This window comes from Thunnus albacares, chromosome 2, assembly GCF_914725855.1.
Source record: "Thunnus albacares chromosome 2, fThuAlb1.1, whole genome shotgun sequence".
NCBI classification, from domain to species: Eukaryota; Metazoa; Chordata; class Actinopteri; order Scombriformes; family Scombridae; genus Thunnus; species Thunnus albacares.
The window spans coordinates 16339822-16362821 of NC_058107.1; the positions used below are offsets into that span (position 1 = coordinate 16339822).

Here is a 23000-nt window from a genome sequence, read left to right on the forward strand (position 1 = left end):
CTCAGCACCAGTCCGTCTAACTCAGAGATATCTAAAAAAAAGTCTGACAGGCATACATTAATATTATTCTCTTAGTGCACAACTCATTTTCCTCTTCAACCCCTTTCCCACAAGCTCTATCATGTCTTCTTCCTCCTGCTGCCCTTTCGTCTACACTACGCTTCCATCTGCACCCATCTTGCCAATGGAAGAACCACTTATGCTTTCTTTCTGTCCAGTCTTGATACTCCCACACCTTCTTACAAATTCCTGCTTACTTGTTTCCTCATAACTCCCTTTCAGAAATGCTGCCTGCTCCCACCTCAACCCCCTACATATCCAAATCTGCAACCTGGCCTTGCTGTGGTCCAGCCTTTACAAACTAATCAGTTTTTTTTGCTCTTCTATCCCTCTCCTCATTAGCTCTCCTTATTATCCCTCAGTTTGACATCTTGCCATCCTTTTTCAGCCTCACCAGCCTCCTCTCATGTCTTCTCCCGTACCCGTTGCTCTGGTCCATCTGCTTTACAATGATCACTCCTCTGTGTATCTTTTGTTCTCAGTCTGCTTCAAATTCTGACAAGAAAACTTACGCCCAGGGTTTCCCCTCTCAGTGCTGCCATGAACTGCATAGGGGCTATTGTCAAATGTATTTTGACCAAGTTTGATCAGCTCTTGTCACGTACATTAATACCTGTCTACCGACTGACAAACACTATTTTACTCTGAGCCTCTGCGGAGAGCTACTATACAGTCAGAGCTTCATATTTAATGGATTGACACACACATGAAAGTCTGGTCACTAGTGCAGCTAAAGGTGAGACCAGCACCCGTTCACCCGAGGTCTTCATGACCTCATGGACCAGACTGTTATTAGAAACATCATCACAGCTTTTATTCATCCCAAAAGCATAGCCACAGTCTTCACAACCTGCCTGCTGGCAAAACATCAAAACATCTTCCACTGTGGCGCTACAATCAGGCACACTCAGCAGACAACTTTTCAAAAGCCCCCCAACTAACAGGTCATGCTGATCTGCCATGTCAGACGCAGGAGAATGGACTTATTAATACACTTTAGATGTTAAAAGACAAAGAGAGAGAGATACACTTTCCTATAGCTTTCCTTTTGGCAGATTCCCCCTCACTGTGATTTAAGAAAAAGTTACACTTCATTAAGTTTTGAAGCAAAGTTCAAAGCCGTTTGGCTGCTAGAAACACAGTGGACTTCTTTTTTTTAGATTTTCTGCCAACTTTCTGGCAATAGGAAGAGAGAGACGCACATAGGGAGCAAGCTAAACTGGGAGGTAGGGAGAGTGGTTCTGTGGTGAAAAGTACTCTTGACATGTTTTGTTGCTGGACGCTGGTGTATCTTTTCCAGAATTTCCATATAGTTCAGACAGTTACATTATTCTTTACCATGAGCTGCTGTTACCAGAGCAAAGCCTCTTGTATTACACTAATTAATTCTTTACCATGTTGTTACACTGCTTCACTCTCTTCGTCTGTCTTTGTGTCTCTATCCCATCCTATCACTCTATGGAACATTTATGGATGCCTCTGGACAAATTTTAGTTACCTACGTATCTTATAATTTATTTATATTATGTACGCCCTTCTAATGCACAAACAAACTGGCATACACAAAATGCAGGGTTAGACAAGGGGTAATGTGCACTCAGAGAGACATAGAGAGATTGGGAGACTGCCAATAGGATTAAGGCTCAGGTCTCGGTAAAGAGCTTTGTGTCAGAGTAGCTTTGACCACAGATACATTACCGAGTCTCTGTGCAAACACAGACAAAGTAGATCTGATTCACACGGATGAGTTTCTGGCTACAGTCCCTCCACAAGGAAAATTGAGATATTTTACTGTCTTTTTCTGCACTCTTTAATCTCCCAACATGTATTTTTGGGAATACATGAAATGAACAAGATGTCTATAAATCATCTGTGGGATAAGGCTTCACTGGTTTTAGCTGGATCATTTATGGAAGTATGTGTGTGAGTGTTTCGGGATTCTTCTGCTCCTAGGCTTTATGCACAAAACAAAAAAATTGTATTTTATGAACATACTGATACTGATGATAAAACAGCGTTATGGAGGCGGAGCAGCAGGAGTACATGTGAAGGTCGTTCTAAAGATCATCTAACATGTTATCTAGGATATTAAACACCATTTGTATTTGATAAAAAATATTTTCAATAGGCACAGTTGTGACAGGCATTTGATAAAGCAGTGATACGGCCATATTCACGCTGATTTGCCCACACCTGTGACAGACAGCACCATTACTGGTCAGACAGCTAAATCGACAGGCTGATAACAAACCGCCATACGGTGCCTCTTCCCAGGAAAAGAGCATGTCTCCCAAATGTCAGCATACAATAACTTGTGCAGCATATGCAAGACACCTCCATTCTCATAAAACTGTATTACACAGCACTTTTTAGGTGATAGAAGAAAACATTAAGATATCTTTATAGTTCCTGCTTGTACTATAAAGTTCACATAATCCAACAACTTCTAGCCTCAATGATTAATGTTACAAATAAACAGAACAAGCAATGCAAGGAAATGAACTAGAAATATGAGACTCAACGGAAACTTGTAAAAAAAAAAAGTGGCTTCCTTTTCTTGTGCTCCAAAGAGCCACCTTTAAAAATGTATTTTCCACAAATGATGAAGACGCCCCCTAGGCCACTGAGTAACAAGAGTGAGCGGTTTATCATCAGTGGTTTCTGAGATATCACATGTGAGTTAAATGTTTTAACCTTTAATTCAAGCCCCTGCTCCCTTGATGCAAATCAGTGTCATTTTATAAACACTGGTACACAGTGTGATGGGGCGCTGTCCCTCCCAGGCTCGTCATGTATCACCTGACATTTAGAATCATGTTTGATAGACAGAAGAACAGATAAACACTAAAGACCTGATCCCATAGTCGCAGCGCCTCATTTCCTTCCATTAGTATTCTCATGATTTATGATTCATGTATTTCCATAAGCCTGTCATGGAAATATTGTAATATGTAATTATTTTTTGTTACCTTATTCTATGTGTGTGTGTCTGTGTGTGTGTGTGTGTGAGTGCGCACACGCTGACGCACATGGGCATGCTCCAGAGATCACCACTCCAGTTCCCAGCCATGCCTGGGGGGCTACGGGAGGGGGCCACAGGAAGCAAGGAGGGGGGTTCCTCCTAGTGTTCAGTATCCATGGTAACACCGTCCTGCCCTGCCAGCAGGATCTGTGTCAGTGGTGCTGAGATGGGCTGCCGAGAGGGAGAGCAAGGGATGGAGAGAAGGAGAGAAAAGAAAAGAGAATGACGGTGGGATGAGAGGGATTGAACGGATGTGGAAAAAGGAGGGAAAATCAAGAGTGGATCATGGAGTTCACAGGAGTGCGGTCACTGCCAAATAAAAAGAGAGTGGGAGGGATATTGAGGAGGAAAAACTGATGAGGTTCAGTGACTTGAGTACCTGCTAGTTCGTTGGACAATAACATAATGCCTCATACCGACCCGCACAGCCAACGCACAACCCCCCACCCCTCTCTCTCTTTCTCTCTGGCAGCACATCACTGGCACTATGCGTTTTGGCCGGAGGGGACGAGCTGCGACTTCCTTCCTCTCCCCATTGCTCTTCCTGTCTACCTATCTGTGGGTCCAGTCTCTCTGTCTGTCTCAATTGTTGGAGTCAGATTGAAAACGGCCTATTGATCGAAAAAAATGTTCCAGAGAGAGTCAGATGAAGGAGGAGGTCTATAATTCAATAGAGGCCTAATGATTTGATTCTAATATGGCAGAGGGTTGAATTTGTGTTGATGTAATTGGATGGCCTGAGTGCGCTATGGGTTTGGTAGATGGTTGTTTTATATATATGTGTGTGTGTGTGTGTGTGTGTGTGTTTGTGTGAAATAATACTGATGGGGTTGTGCCAGAAGAGGAAACTTGTCAGCTGTTCCCGCTGTGCTGGAAACAACAGGGAGACAGACAGAGAAAGAACAAGAGACAGATAATGTGTGTGTGTTAGTGTGTGTGTGTGTGTGTGTGTGCCTGTCTGTGATTGTGATAATGGATTTAACTGTTCATTTCTGCTTCAGGTCAGTAAGCATAAATACAAGTTCTGTTCTGTTCAAAAACACTGAGATTGTGTTGCCAAAATGAGATGTTGAATGGAGGAAATAATGTGTCTTTTTTTCTTTTCTTTTTTTTTTTTTTCTTTTGCGTGATTAGACACAGACGCACTCCGCTACGCTGAAAAATAACTAATTTCTCCTCCATTTAGTCCTTTCTTTTCCCTCGGTGCCGTCAATTATTCCAATTACATTAAACATTTCCATCAGAGCTATTGATCAAACAACTATACAGCGTTCAATAGATTTCAAACAGCCATAGATGTGGAAGTAGTCTCTGTTTTAGAGATTTCAGAAAGCCATTTTAAAATATCTGACTGCTGCTGAGCGTGAGCCGCGTTAATGAAACCACATCTCACTGTGTGACCACTGCGCAGGTTGTGATATTAGAAATTCCATTATTGGCCATGTACACTTGTCCTGAGAAATACATCCATCATAAATTGATGAAAGAGACAAGAAAGAATGAGAACTTGCACTGCCAAAGTGAGGCGAAGTCAGAGATACGGTGGAGAACAGACAAGGTCAAAGTCTGTCGATATGAGCCTTTACGGCACAGATCATTTTATTGCTGCTCTTTCCAAAATCTGCAGAATATGGCTTCTTTTTTTTCTCCCTCTCTCCCTCTCTGTCTGTCTCTACACACACTCAAAATCCCCATCGACCAGGGCATAGTGGTTGCATGAGAGGCAATTTCACAGCCCTTGGCCTGAACCACCTCAGCATCTGCAACTTCATTACAGTACCCCAGTGCTGATCTGCTGCACACACTCAGACACAAACACGGCTCAGCAGAGTGGAGTGCAACAGCTCTTGTTGTAGCCGTGAATGTGGCACTTCATGATAATGGTGGTAACATGCAGAGTGTTCAAGTCATATTGCCAGTGGTCTGGTAAACAGCATATCACTTTGTGGAACAGCGAATAATGAGCAGTATAGCAGTGCCAGGCTGGTACAGATACAATATGAAGCAACAGAGAACACAAAAAATAACTTTATATGAACAGCACTGGCTGTAACAGTACAGTGGGTTATACAGTACAGCCTGCCCACATTCAAATAGGTCTGGTGTTGTGACCATTGATGACTGTTCTCAGCAAGTCAAAAGGATTAAAATGGTGACACACCTCATAGCTACCGAGCTGAAATAGTAATAGAAATAGTGACAGAAAAATGGCCACCAAGTGCGGGTGACATTGATAAAGCTTTACTATATAGGTCGTCATAAGTCAACCAATGGAAATCTCTCCAATCAATTTCTTTGATCTTCATGAAAAATGCCAGATTGAATGAATGAAGCAGAAGAAAATGGCACTTCAGTCCGATTATCAGACGATGGGTTACACATAACACACAAAATGAATTCAGCAAAACATGACAAAACAAAAGAGCCTGGCACAACACAACAAAACATAACTATACATGACAATGTAAGAGTACCACACAAAACTGCAGAGCACAGCTTAACGCTGACACACATAACATCACAGTACTGTACCTCTCTACCGTACATCATCTCTTCCCCCTATATCTTTCCTCCTGCGCCCGACTATTACAACGTCCTCTCACCTCTTACCAGCTACTCGACAGGTGTCAATCACAGTTAACTAAAACACCACGTGATCATTAGACTGACTGCAGTTCGCTGGCCTGTTGCTCTCCCTGTCATTCAGTGTGGCTCTTCCTTTCATGGCTCTTCTTCTTTGTGGGCGTCACATTTTTACTGATCTTGGCTTTCTCACTTATCTGCCCGTCTCTCGACAGTCTAAAAGGATGTGGTTTCTCTCCTCTCTCTCTGTAGTTCCATTTTCTACAGTGTTTCTATCACTGTCTGCTTTGCCTCTACCTTTTCCTCCTCTTTCTCTTCTTTTTCGTCTCTCTTTGGTCAAGTCAACTTCATCTGACTCAAAAATTGCTCTTTGCTCACTCCTTCTCTTTCTCACCTGCCATTTTGACTTTCACATCTTACACTCAAACTCACTGATACAACAATTCCTTGTCATATGTTCTATGTTCCCAATTTCCTACCCCCACCCCCGCCTTTCCTGCTCCTCACCTTTCTTCACCTCTCACTCACCTCTTATCTCTCCCTTCACCTACTTCTGCCTCCATCTTCTAACCCCGTCCTCCCACCCCCCTCACCCCCCCCACATGCTGACACCAGCTTCAAATGCTCCCCTTCACCACCACCACCACCACCACCTACCCCCAGAGTGTGAACCTGTCTCCCCCCTTTCCCCCTCTGTCACAGACAGAATGGCCATGCCAGTGTTGATTAGAGTCCGCATGGCCAGATGCTCAGCCAGGCTTAGCGGAGGCCTGTGGGAAAGAGAGCTGCTTATTCTAGCCTCAGGAGATGGATTGGAAACGACGGGGGCTAAAACAAGCAAGCATTCTCTCATTACACTCACACATTCCCGCGCATGTGCACAAATGCACAAGTTAAGCACATATCCACGCCGGTCGACTCAAGAAGAAAAAAGATGCACGTCGTAAAAAACACACATTTAAAGAAATTCTTTCCTCATGCAGTTTTGCATTTGATATAGTGTGGCGAATAATAAGAAGAATCAGCTGGTGGTATAATCATCCATTCTTTCTGAGGATTGATCTTGTTTGAAGAATGGTGTGACGCATGCATGCATTAATATATTCAGTGTAAAGTGATTAACTTCCATATCTTGCTTTTCCTTCCAGGAATTGAGGCAAAAAGGACTTTTTCTATCAAAATTTTCTCTTAAAATGTCTTTTTTTTCCAACAGTCTTTGTTAGTTTCAAACTATCTACATGACAAGACAAACGCCCTGCTGTAAATGATCATAAGAATAGTTAAAAGTAGAAATTAGCATCAGAATATTATTGTAGAGCTATAATGCAACGATACAGTTTGTTTCTGTAGCGCTGTTTTTTTAACTTTCTGGTTTCCTTGCTGTAACCATGCTGTTCCTTTTCTCATCCTCTCACTGTTGATCTCCCCTTCTCTCTTACATTTTATCCACCACTCTCACATTACCTCACCACAGGATCTCTGACAGTCTCTATTTATCCTTTTTACATCGCGCTCTGATTTACAATTACTTGCCAGGGACATGCCTCACAGTGGTGAAGTGCACTTTGGTCTATTTTATAGAAAGCCATTAATATATGAAATGTTGAAGGCGGATGATTTATTTTTTTGAGGGGTATCGAAAATTCCAATTGAGTTTAAAATAAATCAACACATGTAGCAATGGATGAAATAGAAATGCTTCTTTAAGGGTTTTACTCTATCTACGGTCTTGTGTTTTATAGAACGTTATATAGCTGCAGAGAGCTCCATAAATTACATATAAGTCACTGCATAAACCTGAGTGCAACCTGCCGTAAAGTCTTCCATCAGGATAACAGAAATCCCATTTCAGGTAATTTCAATGAAGGTCTTCTCAAGGCCGTTGAGCTGAAGGGTCAGACACAGATAACTAACTTAACTCATTGAGTTACATAATTTAATATACACACATAATAAACATTATGAAATCTCTAACATACTCAAGCTGCAAATCAGTGTATTCGTCAATTGCTATTTAAGCTTCATCTGTTGAAACTAAAGCTAAAGATGTGAAACTATTTAAATATTTATGTAAGCTGTGCCTCCTTAAATCTGCTAAACGGATTTCTTTGAAAGTAAAACACAGCAGAGAAAATAAGAGCCAATCTTACATGTGCAAAGTGCTTTGTTTGCCATTTTTGGCAGGTGGATTGCACAAAGCGTGTAGTTAAGCACTGAAGAAAAACATTGACAGGCTTTTTTATTTAGCAGCTTGAATTTGCACTGGGTGGATTTGTGCATTGTTTGTGATTAAAACAAAGAATCCCAGTGGCACTTAACAAATTATTGGATTTAAATAAATATTCCATGTGTATCTGTAGAGCTCATTAATGTTTGGGATTTAACAAAGCTTTTTTTTTTTTGGTTATTTGGTTGTTACATGGTTCTAATTGGTCAACGTAGTGAGTATGATGAAATTGTTTGAAATTGCCTCAGAAGACGCTTTTAACCTTCACTCTAAATCTTGTGTTCATGAGTCTTTCTGTTACTGGTAATATGAGAAGTGTGAATTTACTCAGTATTTGTTTTCTTGAATTTTACACTTCATTGTGAATAGAAAGGTGGGAAAGGTTGGTTTGGGCTGCACACTGTTATCTAATGTGTTGACCAATCTGTGGCTCTACCCCCGTCTACCAGACTGAAGGAGAGCTGCTGAATAGAGGTGGAAAACGTTGGTTGGGATTGAGGCTCCTCTCTGGTGTAATACACAAGAGAGGAGCCTCCAATCCTCACTTGGTTGTCTCGTGTATTGGCCATTTTGCAATTCAGCTGAATAGAGTGGTGGCAAAGATTGGTTTGGATTAAGGCAGTCTGCTCTTGGTTGCATTGTGTGTTACCCCCTTTTGGTCAACCAGACTGGGGAAGAGCTGCTGAATAGAGGTGGAAAATGTTGGTTTGGACTGAGGCAACTCAGCCTACGTCTGCACTTTGTTCTAGTAGAGCAGCAAAAAGCACACAGTGCAGTCTGGAGTGGGTTGTCTTCTATGTTGCTCAGCTGTTTGCGAACAGGGGGAAAAAAAAGCAAACTTGACACATTTACACACACATATAAAGTTGGTTCTGTAAATCAACTGTGGTACTGCATTGCCATTTGGCTTATACTTTAAATCTCTCTTAAGCTGCAAAATGCTGAAACAAGTGGAAAACTCATTTTGTGTGTGTATGTGTGTGTGTTAGAGAGCGAGAGAGAGAGAGTATTAATATGTGTGTGTGCTGGTCTATACCCATGCAAGCCAGCTACCTTCCAGGAAGATAAACCCAGTGTTGTGTGTGTGTGTGAGTGTGTTCAGGTCAGTGAATGCTATTTCACTTGCATAAGTGGTTCCTCTCCTTGATAAGATTGCATTTAAAGGCAATGACCTCATCCTTAATGCAAGCAGCAACTACATGGAGCCGGCACTGGTCTTTGTGGGTCTGGATCAAGCGTTGAGTCACAATCTAGTGCTGTTTACCAATGCATTGACTTGCTCCAACAGGCTATCATGTGAAGGTCATTCTATATAATATTGCCCATGCCTGGGGGTATGTTATGTATGAGTAGCTCCTAGCTGCTGTTGTGCAGAGTTGTCTTGATAGGAGACAAAGATGAGGAAGTAGAAGCAGTAGTAGAGCAGGAATAAACAGACAGACAGTGACACCCAGAGTGACATTAAGAGAAGATGGGTGTGGTAGAGATGGAAGGTGAAATGGCTGTGCTGAGTGTGTTTAAACTTTAGTGCAGTTCAAGTCTGCTATGGCCAGCTTAGGTCTGAAATCAAGTGCAAAACAAACTAGATATCGTAACAGTTTGCGTGATCAGTTTAATCTGCGACAGATCTAATTCCAGTGTGGAAGCTGATATGTAGAACGGTTACTTCGGTTAGTTCTGCCATCTTTAAGATTTTAAATTTGCTTTCTTCTGAACTGAGGGTACCTTGTCTCCTCTGTACAACAGTCCTGTCTTTGCTGAAAACAGCGGAATATATTTTAATATAAATTTTTTTGACCATTTCCATATTTTATACCAGTTTACACACCCTAAACTCTTCCATCTGGATTTCAGTGCATAAAAGCATCTAGATGAAATCCAGTAGACTCAATGGAAGCGAGGGGACAGATCCAACGACCTTCGGGGCAGGAGCACATCTCATCCGTTAAATGGGGAATTTGAATGGAGGGCACTGATCGAGTCCATTAGAGGCTCATTAGGGAGCAAGGCCTTCATTTGCCTGAGCAAAACCACCATTTACTGTCAAAAAGCAACATTCGTTTATTTTCAGATTTCTTCACACATGAACATGAATTTTCTTAAAGGACATCATGTTGGTAATATTGATTAACTGCACTTATTGTTGCCATGTACAGTATAATGTGATTGGATGTTAGATCTAAATCAGGTGACAAGAGTTTGGATGATGTCATATCAGTTTGTTAGACATGACATATACAGTATCAGGCTGTTTCTTTTAACCAGGCTTGTCCAACAAAGCCATGTAATGTCATTTTTCCCACTGTGATAAGCAGGTAACAGGACTAGAATGAGGCTTAGTTTTGACACTGGTAAGTGGTGTAAAATAATAATAATAATGTTTTTGACATCAGGGAGGCAGATGGTGGGTATGCTTGGTTTAAACTAGAACTGGTTTTATTGCCCAGCCTTGGTTTGAATTGCTTAAATCCAGCTTAGCCCATCATTAGCATGTGATTAAATGTGCCCAGTCTAAACTGTTACATAAGTTTTTAATTTGACAAAGTGGTGATATTCTGAAATTCATGTTATTTCACTGACTTTGTGTCAAGGAACAAAATCTGCACAAAATGATTATGCATAAGAGTCCATTTCATTATATGAGGTGCAGCCGTTCACTGCAGTGAACCTGATGGTGTCTACATAATCCTGTTATACACAAGTATCAAGAGAGACAGCATCTTTTCTTTTGTGTAAAAGCTTATACCAACAACTTGGCTCAACAGGAAATTGTGTGCAAGAGACATCTTTACACTACAAACTTTACCTTAATAGCTTATTGTTTTCTGTCACTCATACAAGTGCTTTTAGTAAGATAAGCAGCTCCTATATATGTGCATATTTAATCTGAGCAGTAAAACAACATATTACATACATACCAATGACTTTGTATGTTGTTGAACATGTGTCAAAGTATATGTTGTGCCACTCTGCTGTGTCTGCCTGATATTGTCACATGTTAGCACGTTATGTTAGCACAACACAAACACAAAGTACAGCTAAGGCTGATGGGAAAGTCATAGATGAAAGTCAGGAGATCATCGGAGTGATAACAAGCCCTTCAGAGGGAGATATGAATGTGTCATGGCAACCCTTAATTCCAGCCATAGAAAAAGTCAGGGGGTCACCAAAATCCTTAGGATATATTGTCTCAGAACCATTGATGTCTGTATGAAATGATGTGCCAATCCATCCAATAGATGTTGAGATATTTCAGTCTGAACCAAAGTGGTGGAGCGACCGACAGACATTGCCATCCCTAGAGCCGTGTCCCTAGCATGTCTAAAAACAGACTGCTGTCATGATCTGAATTTCCCTAGACTACTTTTTAACCTAATAGTTCACATTTATTTTTGCAGCCATAGAAGAAAGTGCTTTTTTTGTGTAAAATCCAAAAAACCAAAGAGTTTTTTTTCCATATAAGGCTGCTTGTATGTATCCTCAATAATGCATATTTATTGTACCACACGTTAAAGTGTGTGAACACTTTTCATCACTGACTTCATCAAGTTCATTATATAGTGAGTCTTGATACTTGGGGGCATTTGTTACTGTTAGTATGCTGTGTTTGTTCAGGCAGACATGACTGGGTGTCTTAGAGGGCAAACAGACTGTGTTTGTGTACAAATGTTGTTCATTGTTTTCTCTTTACTATGCAGGTGACATACATGTTTGTACTGTAAGCCTGTGTGTGTGTGTGTGTGTGTGTGTGTGTGTGTGTGTCCCTCCTTGGCAAAATACAAATTATGACCTTGCCATCCTCACTGCATTGCTAACAGGTGTGTGTTTGTGTGTCTATCAAAGGTGCATGCACACACACACACACACCTGCCTCTAGTGCCTGGCAGCATCTGGACTGTCTGGACTCAGGTGCACTCCTCTAAGCATTCTGAGTCTGTCATGACACTGAATATATTACAATTTCATTTCCACCTGATCAGGGGCAGAATTTTTGTTTCTGATGATTAAGCTTATATTCAAGCTTTGTGTGTGTGTTTGTGTGTGTGTGTGTGTGTGTGTGTGTGTAGGATTACAGTTTTTGGAAAGTACACTCTTTTTCCTCTCTGTATTTTCCTGCTTATGTATTGTTAGACTTCATTTAGTTCAGATTACAGTATTATGTGCATAGTTTCCCCCACTGCTACTGCTAATTAAACCCAGTTTGTATTATCTACAGGTCTGTTAATCCCCTTCATGAAAACAGGTGAGAATTGATGGGGGCTAAACCCATGAACTGTAAAAAAAAAACAACAACTACAGTTGGGACAACTACAGATGCTATGGCAAAAGCTCATATGTGTGTGTGTGTGTGTATGTGTGTGTGTCTTCTAGGACAAAAAGGATGGTGAGCAGGCTAGACGAATGTCATGTTACGCCACCTAATAGGCTCTCTCGCCATTCAGATTCCCCCCGTGGTCTTGATCTCTGACAGAAATGTGGCTGAAGGAGATGACACACTCTCTCTCACACACACGCACACTCACACATGCACACGTAGCCTGACAGTCCAACTTTAATTTGAATCTAAAACAGGTGCAGGTGAGAAGTGGAGGACAGCAGTTAATTCTGTAAGCACACTGGCTTCACACCTTATTAATATTTTGGAGATTTGTGTGGCGTTATGCATAGATAGTTAACTCGCTGTGTCATGATGTGGGATTTTTCTAACTGTATTTTTTTTTATTTGGCTCATACACACACAAAGCCAGTTTGGCTGGAGCTCGGAGCAGGGAGGAGACTGTGAGAGATGGCTAAAGGCTAGTTTAGTGGTGTTTTAGGGCTGCCTCAGTGTGTACCTTCAGCACCATGAACACACACACACACCACACACACACACACATACACACACACACTTGCACACACTTGCACACACATTCCATCAGTGCTAATAGTGCCAGAGTAGACCAGTTGCTGCCTGTGGACTGAGTGGTGGCCTGATCTGGTTTGCTCTTATCAGATTCGTTCAGTGATTTGTAGTTTTTAGGTAGAATCATGCTTCTAACACTACCTTCAACCTTGCTTATGAAAGAAAGGCCACAACAGTGCAGCCCATCACAAAATACAGGTGAGTCATTAAGACCACACACATGTGCTTCACAGTTTTGCTCTGACAAACCTTCTTGAGGAGATTTTTTTTACCATGAGTCATTTTTTTATGCGCTTGCTTTTTAACTGGGCAAACTAACTCGGCTTCTTCTCTAAATTTGAATCAGGATCTCTTAATTTGTGGAAAAATCAATCTCTTAGTTCCCTGCTTTGCATGTACTACTACAGTCATTTTTGAATGTAAAATTTGGGGGAACAAATTTGACGTCAAGTAACATTCTGTGTTTAAGATAATGAGGTCTTATTGTTTCAGCTGTAGTGTATTCAGAGTCATATGTACAATATGTATGTGTCCATTATATTTATATTCTAAAATACATGTATTATTTATATATTATTTCATCTATTTGTTTTGTTTTATTGTATGATGCATAATTTAATGTAAGGAAAAAAAATGCAATAATTTCTCCTTGATCCACAAATCAAAAAACATCACTAATAAGAGTAACAACTAAATATGCATTAAGATGTCGGTTCTGTCTTTTAACTGTTAAGCTTCCGTCTTTGCTCTTCTCTTACTCTCATGTGCCGCAGCAGGACTGTATCTTTTATGATATATTCATCCAATGAAGGTGGTGTCATCTTGGACCAACCTGATTTATCACACAGTAAAAGTGAATGTGATCACTGTTTCCTGAGACCGGTTCTTGAAAAATGTAATAGTTGTCTGATTTATGATATTAATCTTGATTAATATGAAAGTCAGCGAAAGGTAACAATGAAGATTTACTTAAAAAAGGGAAGCAGCTGTGCCTGGTTTTTTGTGTCTATCGCTGAGCTGGCAGTAAAAACCAAATTTTCCCGCAGCAGTTGAAAAGTTGCACAAAGGGAGGGAGACAAAGACTTTTGCAGTAAAAGAGGAAAAGTGATGATAAGGCTGTAATCACTTTTTTGGAATAGATGTATCTGAAAACTCTCGTCACTAATATTTAATGTTAAATAAGGCTTTATAGAAGAATGCTACAGCTACCCATGAACCATGCCCACCCATATAAAAGTTGGGTCATTCATGTTTGTTAAAAGAAAAAAAAAAGTGGAGAAGAACAGTAAGAGAGCAGAGAGATGAGGCCGTTGATTGGATATAGTTCCCAATTCAGCTCCCTGCCAGTGCCAATAACAAAAAGGAGATACAATAGTAAAGGAGGGAGGAAGAGAGCAGAGGGAGAAGAGGGTGGCGGTGGCGGAGGTTGAGTGTAATGGAGTCAGGATCCCTAACAGGCTGTCAGATGCTGCTCACTTGCCACACAGTCACTCCTCTCTCTCTCTCTCTCTCTCTCTCTCTCTCTCTCTCTCTCACACACACACACACAAGCACAAGACTCAATCTAGTGTTTTGCTGGATGGCTGGTATATTTGTGTGTGTATATGTGTGTGTGTGTGTGTGGGTGCATGTGAGTGTGCCCTAGTGATAAATCTTAATTACACCATGGAGTGCAGGCCATGTGCCATCTCATCATACCATGTCAAATCTCATAAGCAACACTAGAGAGCGTGAGAGGAAGAGCGAGAGAAAGGGATGCGACAGTATGAGACAGACACAGCGAGGAAATGTACATCCCGTATCTATACAAAAAAAAAAAAAAAAAAAGACAACTTAAAATCGAAGAAGGCAGAGTAAAGGACAGTGTGCAGAGAGAAGGAAAGCAATCTTGCTACACAAATGTCGGGGTTAAGCTACTGCGGTCAATTTTTAGGACTTTTCTTAAAGAACATAAAAGGCTTTTTGCGTTGCGTGACCGTTTGTGATTTTGCCATCAGTCCCGTCAATACTAATCAAATCTAACAACCTCAGCTTCCGTTACCACTGGAAGGGATCTAGTTTGTGTCAGGATGAGCCGGCGGATGAATACACAGTTTTAGCATGTCAGAGAAAGAATGGGGCTGGGGGTGTTGTTGTGGCCCGCTGAGTCATCGTGGCCAGGGTGCTCTCTAAAAGCAGGCCCCCAGCCCCCCAGAGTAATGGTTAATCGTGGGAAGTCTGGTGTTAGGGTAAGTGTGCCTGTGTGCAGGCCGAGCCTGTTTGTGGCCGGTTGCGGTGGGTTTTGGCGTGCCGTGGTGTGACAGGGCCAGTCAGGCGGATGGGGCGTGTTGTTGTAGCCGTGGTGGTGGGGAAAGCCCTGTACAAGCAGCTCTCAGCTCTGCTGGCTGGGAGACGAGCCGGGGCAGCTCTCCCAGAATGAAAAGTAGGAGGGGGAAAAAAAAAAAAAAAAAAAAGCTCTGTCCTTTTGTTTTCATGGCTGTTGTGTTCCCTCTGCTGTGGGTTTGGGAGTCTGCTCTGTGTGTCCTCCTGGTTGGGACATTCAGTCGCTGGTGTTGTGCTCCGTAGCCACAAAACTTCATACAGACATAGTCCACTTCCTGGAATGGCGGTGTCAATCCAGGAAGTGCAACCTTTGAACCACAAAGTGCTGAGTAGTTATACGTTTAAATGGCACAACGTAACATGCGCATTATCACAGAAACACAAATTTTTAGATCAAACAGCATGGAATAAACAACTGTTTTGAATAAACTAGACTATTTCTTTAACATAGAATAACACTCAATGAAAGCATTATAGACAGTAAAAGTCTTTCAGTCATTGTAAGGTGGGGATGCATGCTACAATGTAAATATAAATATGATGGGGCATGATGACTGGTTGTAAGAAGTTGGGTTTGTTTGTCTTTTGATCCAGTAGCTGACTGTCATTCTCATTACAGTTATTGTAAACAAGTTGGATACATACAACTTGAATTAACATTAGAAATAATTATAAAAATAAAACAGAGCACATTGCCCTCATCTCTCTTTTCCCAATTTAACATTTCTTTCCCTGTTAATCAGCTTTGGTACAGGAATGTGTGTTCTTGTGAGATGGTTTCAGTGGTTGCCTGCTGTCGCTAATCTGTTCATAGTCTACCAATCCTCAGTGTGTTTTCTCTGTATTTACTTAGTCAAGTATGTGCTCCGTTTCAGCTGCCAAGACTAAAGAATATGTAAGGTGGAAATAGTCATTTTGTGTGATGTTTCTAGTCTTTGTAGGTTTAAATAATCCTCAAATCTGTTCCCAGCTTTAGTGCACTGAACTACAGTCTAGCTTCTGTTATGTTCAATTGTAAAATAGCCGTTTAAGCAGCTCCTCCTGTGAAACCTGAAAGGACTGCTCTTAACAGGCCCACAGGTGAACTTTCAAATCTCACTTTCGAACACGGCACAAAAAAATCCATTCCCATTCTCGCCCTTTTATGTGCTCCCATTTTTAACTGCACAATAACAGAAAAGATGATCTCTTCTGTAGCAGAAACCTGCGACTGAAAGCAGACACACATACAAGCGGATGCCACCAAAACAACATAGTTTCCTGTTAGTGTTGGAGTGGGATATATAAAACAAGTGTAGTATTTCAGATTGTGACTTTTCATGGTACCTTTTTTAATGAGATCACTTTTATTTGTTGTGAGAATGCGACTTTACATGCATGTACAGGTACACCATAATCTCTACCAGAGACTGCTCATTGCTGCTACAATTCTCTGGTCGCTGATAAAGCTTTATTATCATTATTTATACTGCAGTTAAAAGATGAAACAAGCAGACTTGATATTTTTCTCAGGATACGGTGCCCTTTCTTACTAGCCCCAAGAAAGATTCCCTTCATACAGCATATTGCCTTTTGTCCTGCTTGTATGTAACAAGGATTCATGCATGCATTTGTCTCATCTATACAGATGTGTATCAGTCTCTAATCCTGTGCTGCATATGTATCTCAGGCTGGCTCTGCGGCTCAACAGTGTCTTTGTGGTCATGTGTGTAGCAGGATAATTGGCTCCAGTCAGTTGCTCTGTCATTCAGACCTGCAGCAGATGTGACTGCGCAGCATCCCAGTCTCACACATGCACCATCCAACTGGCTGTATTATGCTGAGGATGTCTTTCTATACTGTACAGTACAAGATCACACATATGACACATATAGAGCTGCATACACATACATGCATGTACAGTATGCACACACACACACACACACTCAGCTGGCTGCACATAAGAGTGACAATATTTACTGCCTCAGTGCTTTTAACACTTATCTTTCCCAGTTCATCTTATCTGGTTTGGTTTGGAGTCGCTGAATAACATAAAACATTTCTGTCAGAGTGTCTTCAGCGTGTGAATTATGTGTGAGTGAGCACATCTACTATGTGTGTGTGTGTGTGTGTGTATCCATGCCATTTCCAAAGTGCTGTGATTTTCCTTCCTAAATTTCCGATTTTTCTTTATTTCTTCATTTTTTTCTTGCACTTACCGTAAAACCGCAGCATCCTTGGTTTATATTTGGCCAGGGACCTTTGCTGCATGTCATTCCCCTCTCTCTCCCCCTCGTTTTCTGTCTGCCTCTACACTATCAACTGTCCAATAAGGCGAAATGGCCAAAAAAAAAAACTAAAGTTTCCAAGTGCTTCTGGGATTTTGGGTCCAACATCTATTAGTGTATGCTTGGTTTTCTGTCCCCGAAAACTGGGCTGCTGCTTGCAGGGAAATACTGTAGTCAATGGCAGATAAATCTCTGTACAACAAGTTAACACTGTGTCATTTTACACAGCAAACAGCCTCTAAACACAGCCCTTCTCAGTTCTTGAAGAACAAAAAAGACCTTTTCTTTTACAGGTGAACTGCTCCGTCAAACAGGAGGCTGCTCATGATGTTCTGTATGTCTGCTGTCACTCCTTCATGTTCAGGTCACAGCTCCATTATCTGACAAAGACTGACCGAGTTTTTATGTCTTTTATTTCTACAGGCACAGAAATCGTGGATAGAAAGAGCGTTCAGCAAGAGAGAATGTGTTCATATCATAGTGAGCGCCAAAGACCACCATAGGTAAGTAAGAATGTACTGTTGTCTCAGTATAGTCTCTGTCAAAGTCGGAGAATCTCTGAGTTTGAAGAAGCTGTTATATTTAGGATTCAGCTGCTTATTTATTTGCTATAAAAGTTACAGGAGCTAATGTGTGTGTCGTGAATGTGTTAGCGTACCTCTCAAACAGTAGATTAAGAGCCTTGTTTCGCTATTGACCTTTTAAATCATGCTTCTGAGTAATATCACAATGGTCTCTAGTTGCATCACAGGTACATGTTCTACACTAATCAGCCAAAATACTGACATTATATATTTTTTGACCACAAATAGCGAATTTAGCTCCTTTGGTGACATTTGCAACATTCAAGTCCAGGTCTGTGCATGAAAACAGCCAAATATTCCTCATCATTTTAAAAGGTTATTCATGTAAGCAATAGTTAAGATGTATTGCATATCCACTTTCAGTATGAGTACATTTGTAAAGTCCTTGTCCTTATAATACTAATACAATAACACTATTGTAATGATAAGAGCACTTCAGGAAAATGAAACATGGTTTTGAGAGGTACTTTCCCACTCGCTATCAAAATTTCTTTCATTCTCCTCTGCAAAGTCACTGTTACAGCGACATCATCGAAACCTGTACTACAGCTGATGCTGTTGCTCTGGGTGACAAATTGAAAAAGGCGAGTCTAATTCCTGCAGAAACGGCCTCCAGACGCACTCATACAAATACACAGGAAATGCCACAGTTTGTTTAGATAAACAGAATTATCATAACTGGAGGAAAGTGAGTGTAGGCCAGGAGCAGGGGGAGGGAAAAGAGATGTTCCCGGAGATCAAATCAGCCTTTCTCTTTTTAGTCAAAAACACTTGTGTTGATGCGTAAAGGCAGAGGAAAGCATAGTAGCTTTGGTAAGAGATGACGGAAACATGAAGTTATAATCAAAGCCTCCTGACTCCCTTTCCACCCAGGGTTCCCACTCCATCCTGCAGGGTTAAAACATAGAATATGAAAGCTGCATTGTACATCTAAATAAGCATGTACTCGTGTAGGAATGCTACAATTCATGTAACTGTCATCCTGCTGTCTCCCGTAGTTGCTGAAAGGGACAAGAGAGCAAGGGAGAGAGATAGACAGAGGTTTGTTAAGAGAAGAAAACAAAAAGACAGAGAAACAGTGCCAATAAAAGATTGCAGGGGATTTACAAATCCTACGGATCCATCTCATCCTCCCCTCCTTATCAGGAGATGAAAGTCAGATGGCAGGCTGTCACCTCACCTCTTACTGACATGCACATGACTATGTCAGCTCTCACACTTTTTCTATTCCTTTCTCAGTCACGCACACACCTATATACAGTACCATCCCCGTCTCCCACCCTCTCCTTTCTCCTTCTCTTCAAGCTCCGACGTCTCAGGATTTCAATTATTCTCTATAAAAAACTACGTAATATAGCAACCTTTCATTCACTCTTACTTCCTTCTCTCATCCAGGTGCTGTTGTGGTCGTCTGATAGGTCAGCATGTGGGCATGCCCCCAGGCATCCCATCCAGTCAGAATGACAGGGCAGAGCGTCTGGCCAAGAATGACAGCCTGTCAGAGAAGTGGTCAATCAGCAAACACACACAGCTCAGCCCCACCGATGCCTTCGGCACCATTGAGTTCCAGGGAGGAGGACACTCCAACAAAGCCATGGTGAATCCCATAACAAATCTTTTATTTAGCATGTTGTCAGTATCCTGGAGAAAGCTTGCTCCTTGAGATAGTCAATGTCTCAAGGCAAACAAGTACAGATCACCCTCACAGTGTAGTTTGCAGTTGTGGATGTCCAAAAATACACAGAAGGCAGAAAGCATTACACTAAGTGTGATTTTGAAAATCGTGGAATGTATTAGTGAGATGCATCGTTCCATCAAATTTTGTCACAATCTGATGTTCAGTGTCTGAAATAACTTGCAAGAAAGCTGGACATATAAATGTAGATTTAGACATATTTAAACATGGATGTCAAGAAGGAGACAAATAACATGAGATTTTCTATTGACATAAGTTGTGTTGTCAAAGATAAAGTATACTGAGTGTTCCTTGCTGAATATACTGTATACTGTGAGAGGATTGTAAACATTTTGGTGAAGACGGTAGCCAAAAGTTGAAAGTACATAGTAATTGAATGTTATTTGTAGATATGTTACCTCAGCTGCAGTAATCTGGTGCAGCTTGACAGCACAAAAGATGAGGAACATGTTAGATACTTGAGTAAAATGTTTTAGCCTTTTGATCTGGATGGTAGTTTACACCAGTGCTGTGAAAATGGTTGAATATACTGTGCCAATGATGGCCAGTTAATACATTTCACATATAGTCCAAATACTAAAAGGAGATTAAAGAGTCAAGAGTCAAGAGTCCTTGTGCACCTTCCTCAATCGAGCTTCTATTCAAATTACACTGTAATTTAGCCCCACAGCTAGCTACATAATCCAATTTAAGGCATCACACCTATGCAAAATGAAAAAATGCTTCATATCAGAATGACTCAAGGCAGCAAAAGCAATCAAATGTATATAATTAGGAAATAATTATATATAATTGTTGATTAAAAAGAAGTTTGTCTCTAGTGACTGCATCAGATCAAGCTTTGCCTGATGAAATGAGCCATCCCAAAAGTCCCTGTTTGTGATAACCATGGCGATGAAATCACATCACACATACTGTAGCATTCAGGGAATTCAGATGATTATGGTTGAATTATGTCTGATTTATTCCCAGTGTTAAATTATTCATCCAGACACATGTCAGGTTTGGTGTCTGAGGCTGTATGGGATAGATAAACAGATGTTCTATAATGCATGTGGTTCTCCAATCCTAGCAAACATCTGTTCAATACTTTTATAGTTAAAATAAAAGCCTCAGGCAGGTCTGCAACACTGGTCCATGTGATATTTTTACATTTCATAATTTTGTTTTCATTTCACAGATTTGTTTCACTTGTAATGCTTTTGTAACAAACAGCGTGTGTATTTGTGTATGCATGTGCGTTCTTGTCTGTATGTGTGGTCATGTGTGGTGAAGGTGATGCAGACGTGCTATTTTACGTCACTGACACATGTCCTACTGTTTGCAGTACGTGCGAGTGTCTTATGACACCAAGCCTGACCTGCTGCTCCACCTGATGACCAAGGAGTGGCAGCTGGATCTGCCCAAGCTGCTCATCTCAGTCCACGGGGGCCTGCAGAACTTTGAATTACAGCCCAAACTCAAGCAGGTCTTTGGCAAAGGGCTCATCAAGGCTGCCATGACAACCGGAGCCTGGATCTTCACTGGAGGGGTCAACACAGGTGACGTTATCTCAGGGCACTTTTGACATAGAGCAGGACTACACTGTACACTTCACCACATAATATGCAGCTTATTTTGAATACCAACATAAAGAAATAGTCTCAAAAGTGATACATTCCCTTGAGTGTTATTTTTTATGTATAATGTAGAAATGTTAAATGGGATATTTTATCAGCACTGTAGAGCCCAACTTATTTTCTTTACAAACATGGACTTGTGCTAGGGGCATGATAAGTGTGCTCAAATTTTCTTCATAAGTTATCTGCTAGTAAATTTTGATTTAAATAAATAATTTAACAAGCCCCATCAGGTTGTAAAGATGTTGAACCACTGGAGCATGGAGAAAAGGTTAATCTAAGTATATTATGAGCACTTAACTTGCTTATAGACACTCACATGTAGATGAAGTTATTTATTGAAAGTAAAGTAAGGCAAGTTTATATTCTCTTATTAGCTGCATGACAGAAATGACTGACAAGGCAATCAGGGCTTATCGTGAAATTTTACTTGAAGAAGGCATGCACCCATCCAACTTTTTCTCCCTCGATACGGATTCCGAAACCTCAGTTTAATTTAACATCTGTATACCTCTCTGCATGGAAGTGACTGCAATCATTTCTATGGAAAGTAATATGCAGCCATATTACTTTACATAGAAATTGCTGTGGCACTAAAAGCTGACTTGGCAGTCTGCCATCGCTGACTGAATGTAACAGGTAGCAGAAACATTGAATTTTATAATGACAGTGACAAACAGTTTTTATGTGCATCGGTCACGGTGTGGCAATATTTCATCTGCTTAATAAGGTCAGCATTGGGGCAGATTCTGATTTAGCATATCGGATTGGTGTATCCCTACCTTGAGGGCAATAAGGGAATTTCCCCGGTACAGTCTGGACACTGTGGGTGGAGAAGATCAGCGTAAGAGATCTCCTCCTGGATTTAGATCTTCAGCTGAAAAGCTGGATGAATTTGACCTGGAGCGGGAGGGATTATGAGGAGCTCAGTAGACTGGATCTGCAGCTATGGACTGTATGTGAGAACCATAGGAGGTGGAGGGATGGAAGTGGGCTTTAAAAACAGCTCTGAAATTATGAGAACCAGCTATGAAGTCTGACAGAGGGGATAAATAATAAGAGGCGATAAAAAATGTTTAATAGGATAGATATGAACGGATGGAATGAAGGGTACAACACTGGACGCCGTGGAATGCACACACTTGAATACAGAAAGGAATAGAAAGTAAGATTTAGTGACAGAATGGGTGCAGAGGCAAGAAAGAGGAGGAGAGGGGCCTGAATTATGGATGGAGGGATGGATTGGAGTTGAGGCTGGAGGTGGAGAAAGAATAATGTAAGCAGGAGAGATGGGATAAGATGGCCTCCAGGTCTGACTGCCACTCCCCCGAGGACAAGAACCAGAGGCCAGGAGATCCGACATGTCTGTGTTTGAAGCTGTGTGTGTGTGTGTGTGTGCGCACGTGTGTGTGCGCATTCACATTGGCTGCCACGCCGTCGTCTTCTGCGTCTAATAGAATCTGTTTATCTTTCACAGCACAGTGTATCATTATCTAAGTTTAGGTTCCGCATTGATCGTGACAAACCTGTTTTGTTATCTGTTTCTCTATCCTTCTCTCAAACACACATTCACACACACACCAACAGGGGTGATTCGCCATGTGGGTGATGCACTGAAAGACCACGCCTCTAAGTCAAGAGGGAAGATCTGCACCATTGGCATTGCTCCTTGGGGCATTGTAGAAAATCAGGAGGATCTTGTTGGCAAAGATGT

General features: G+C 41.2%; 1 protein-coding gene across 9 annotated transcripts in view; it reads left to right on the forward strand.

Moving 5' to 3' along the window:
* The window catches only part of trpm3 (transient receptor potential cation channel, subfamily M, member 3), a 150918-nt gene that overhangs the window by 71002 nt on the left and 56916 nt on the right, over nt 1–23000 (forward strand). For all 9 annotated transcript variants that reach the window (XM_044368870.1, XM_044368874.1, XM_044368883.1 and 6 more), the window contains 4 exons: nt 17811–17890; nt 19367–19568; nt 20995–21208; nt 22874–22998. In XM_044368870.1, coding sequence (XP_044224805.1) covers nt 17811–17890; nt 19367–19568; nt 20995–21208; nt 22874–22998 — 621 coding nt within the window. The remainder of the gene's footprint in view (nt 1–17810; nt 17891–19366; nt 19569–20994; nt 21209–22873; nt 22999–23000) is intronic.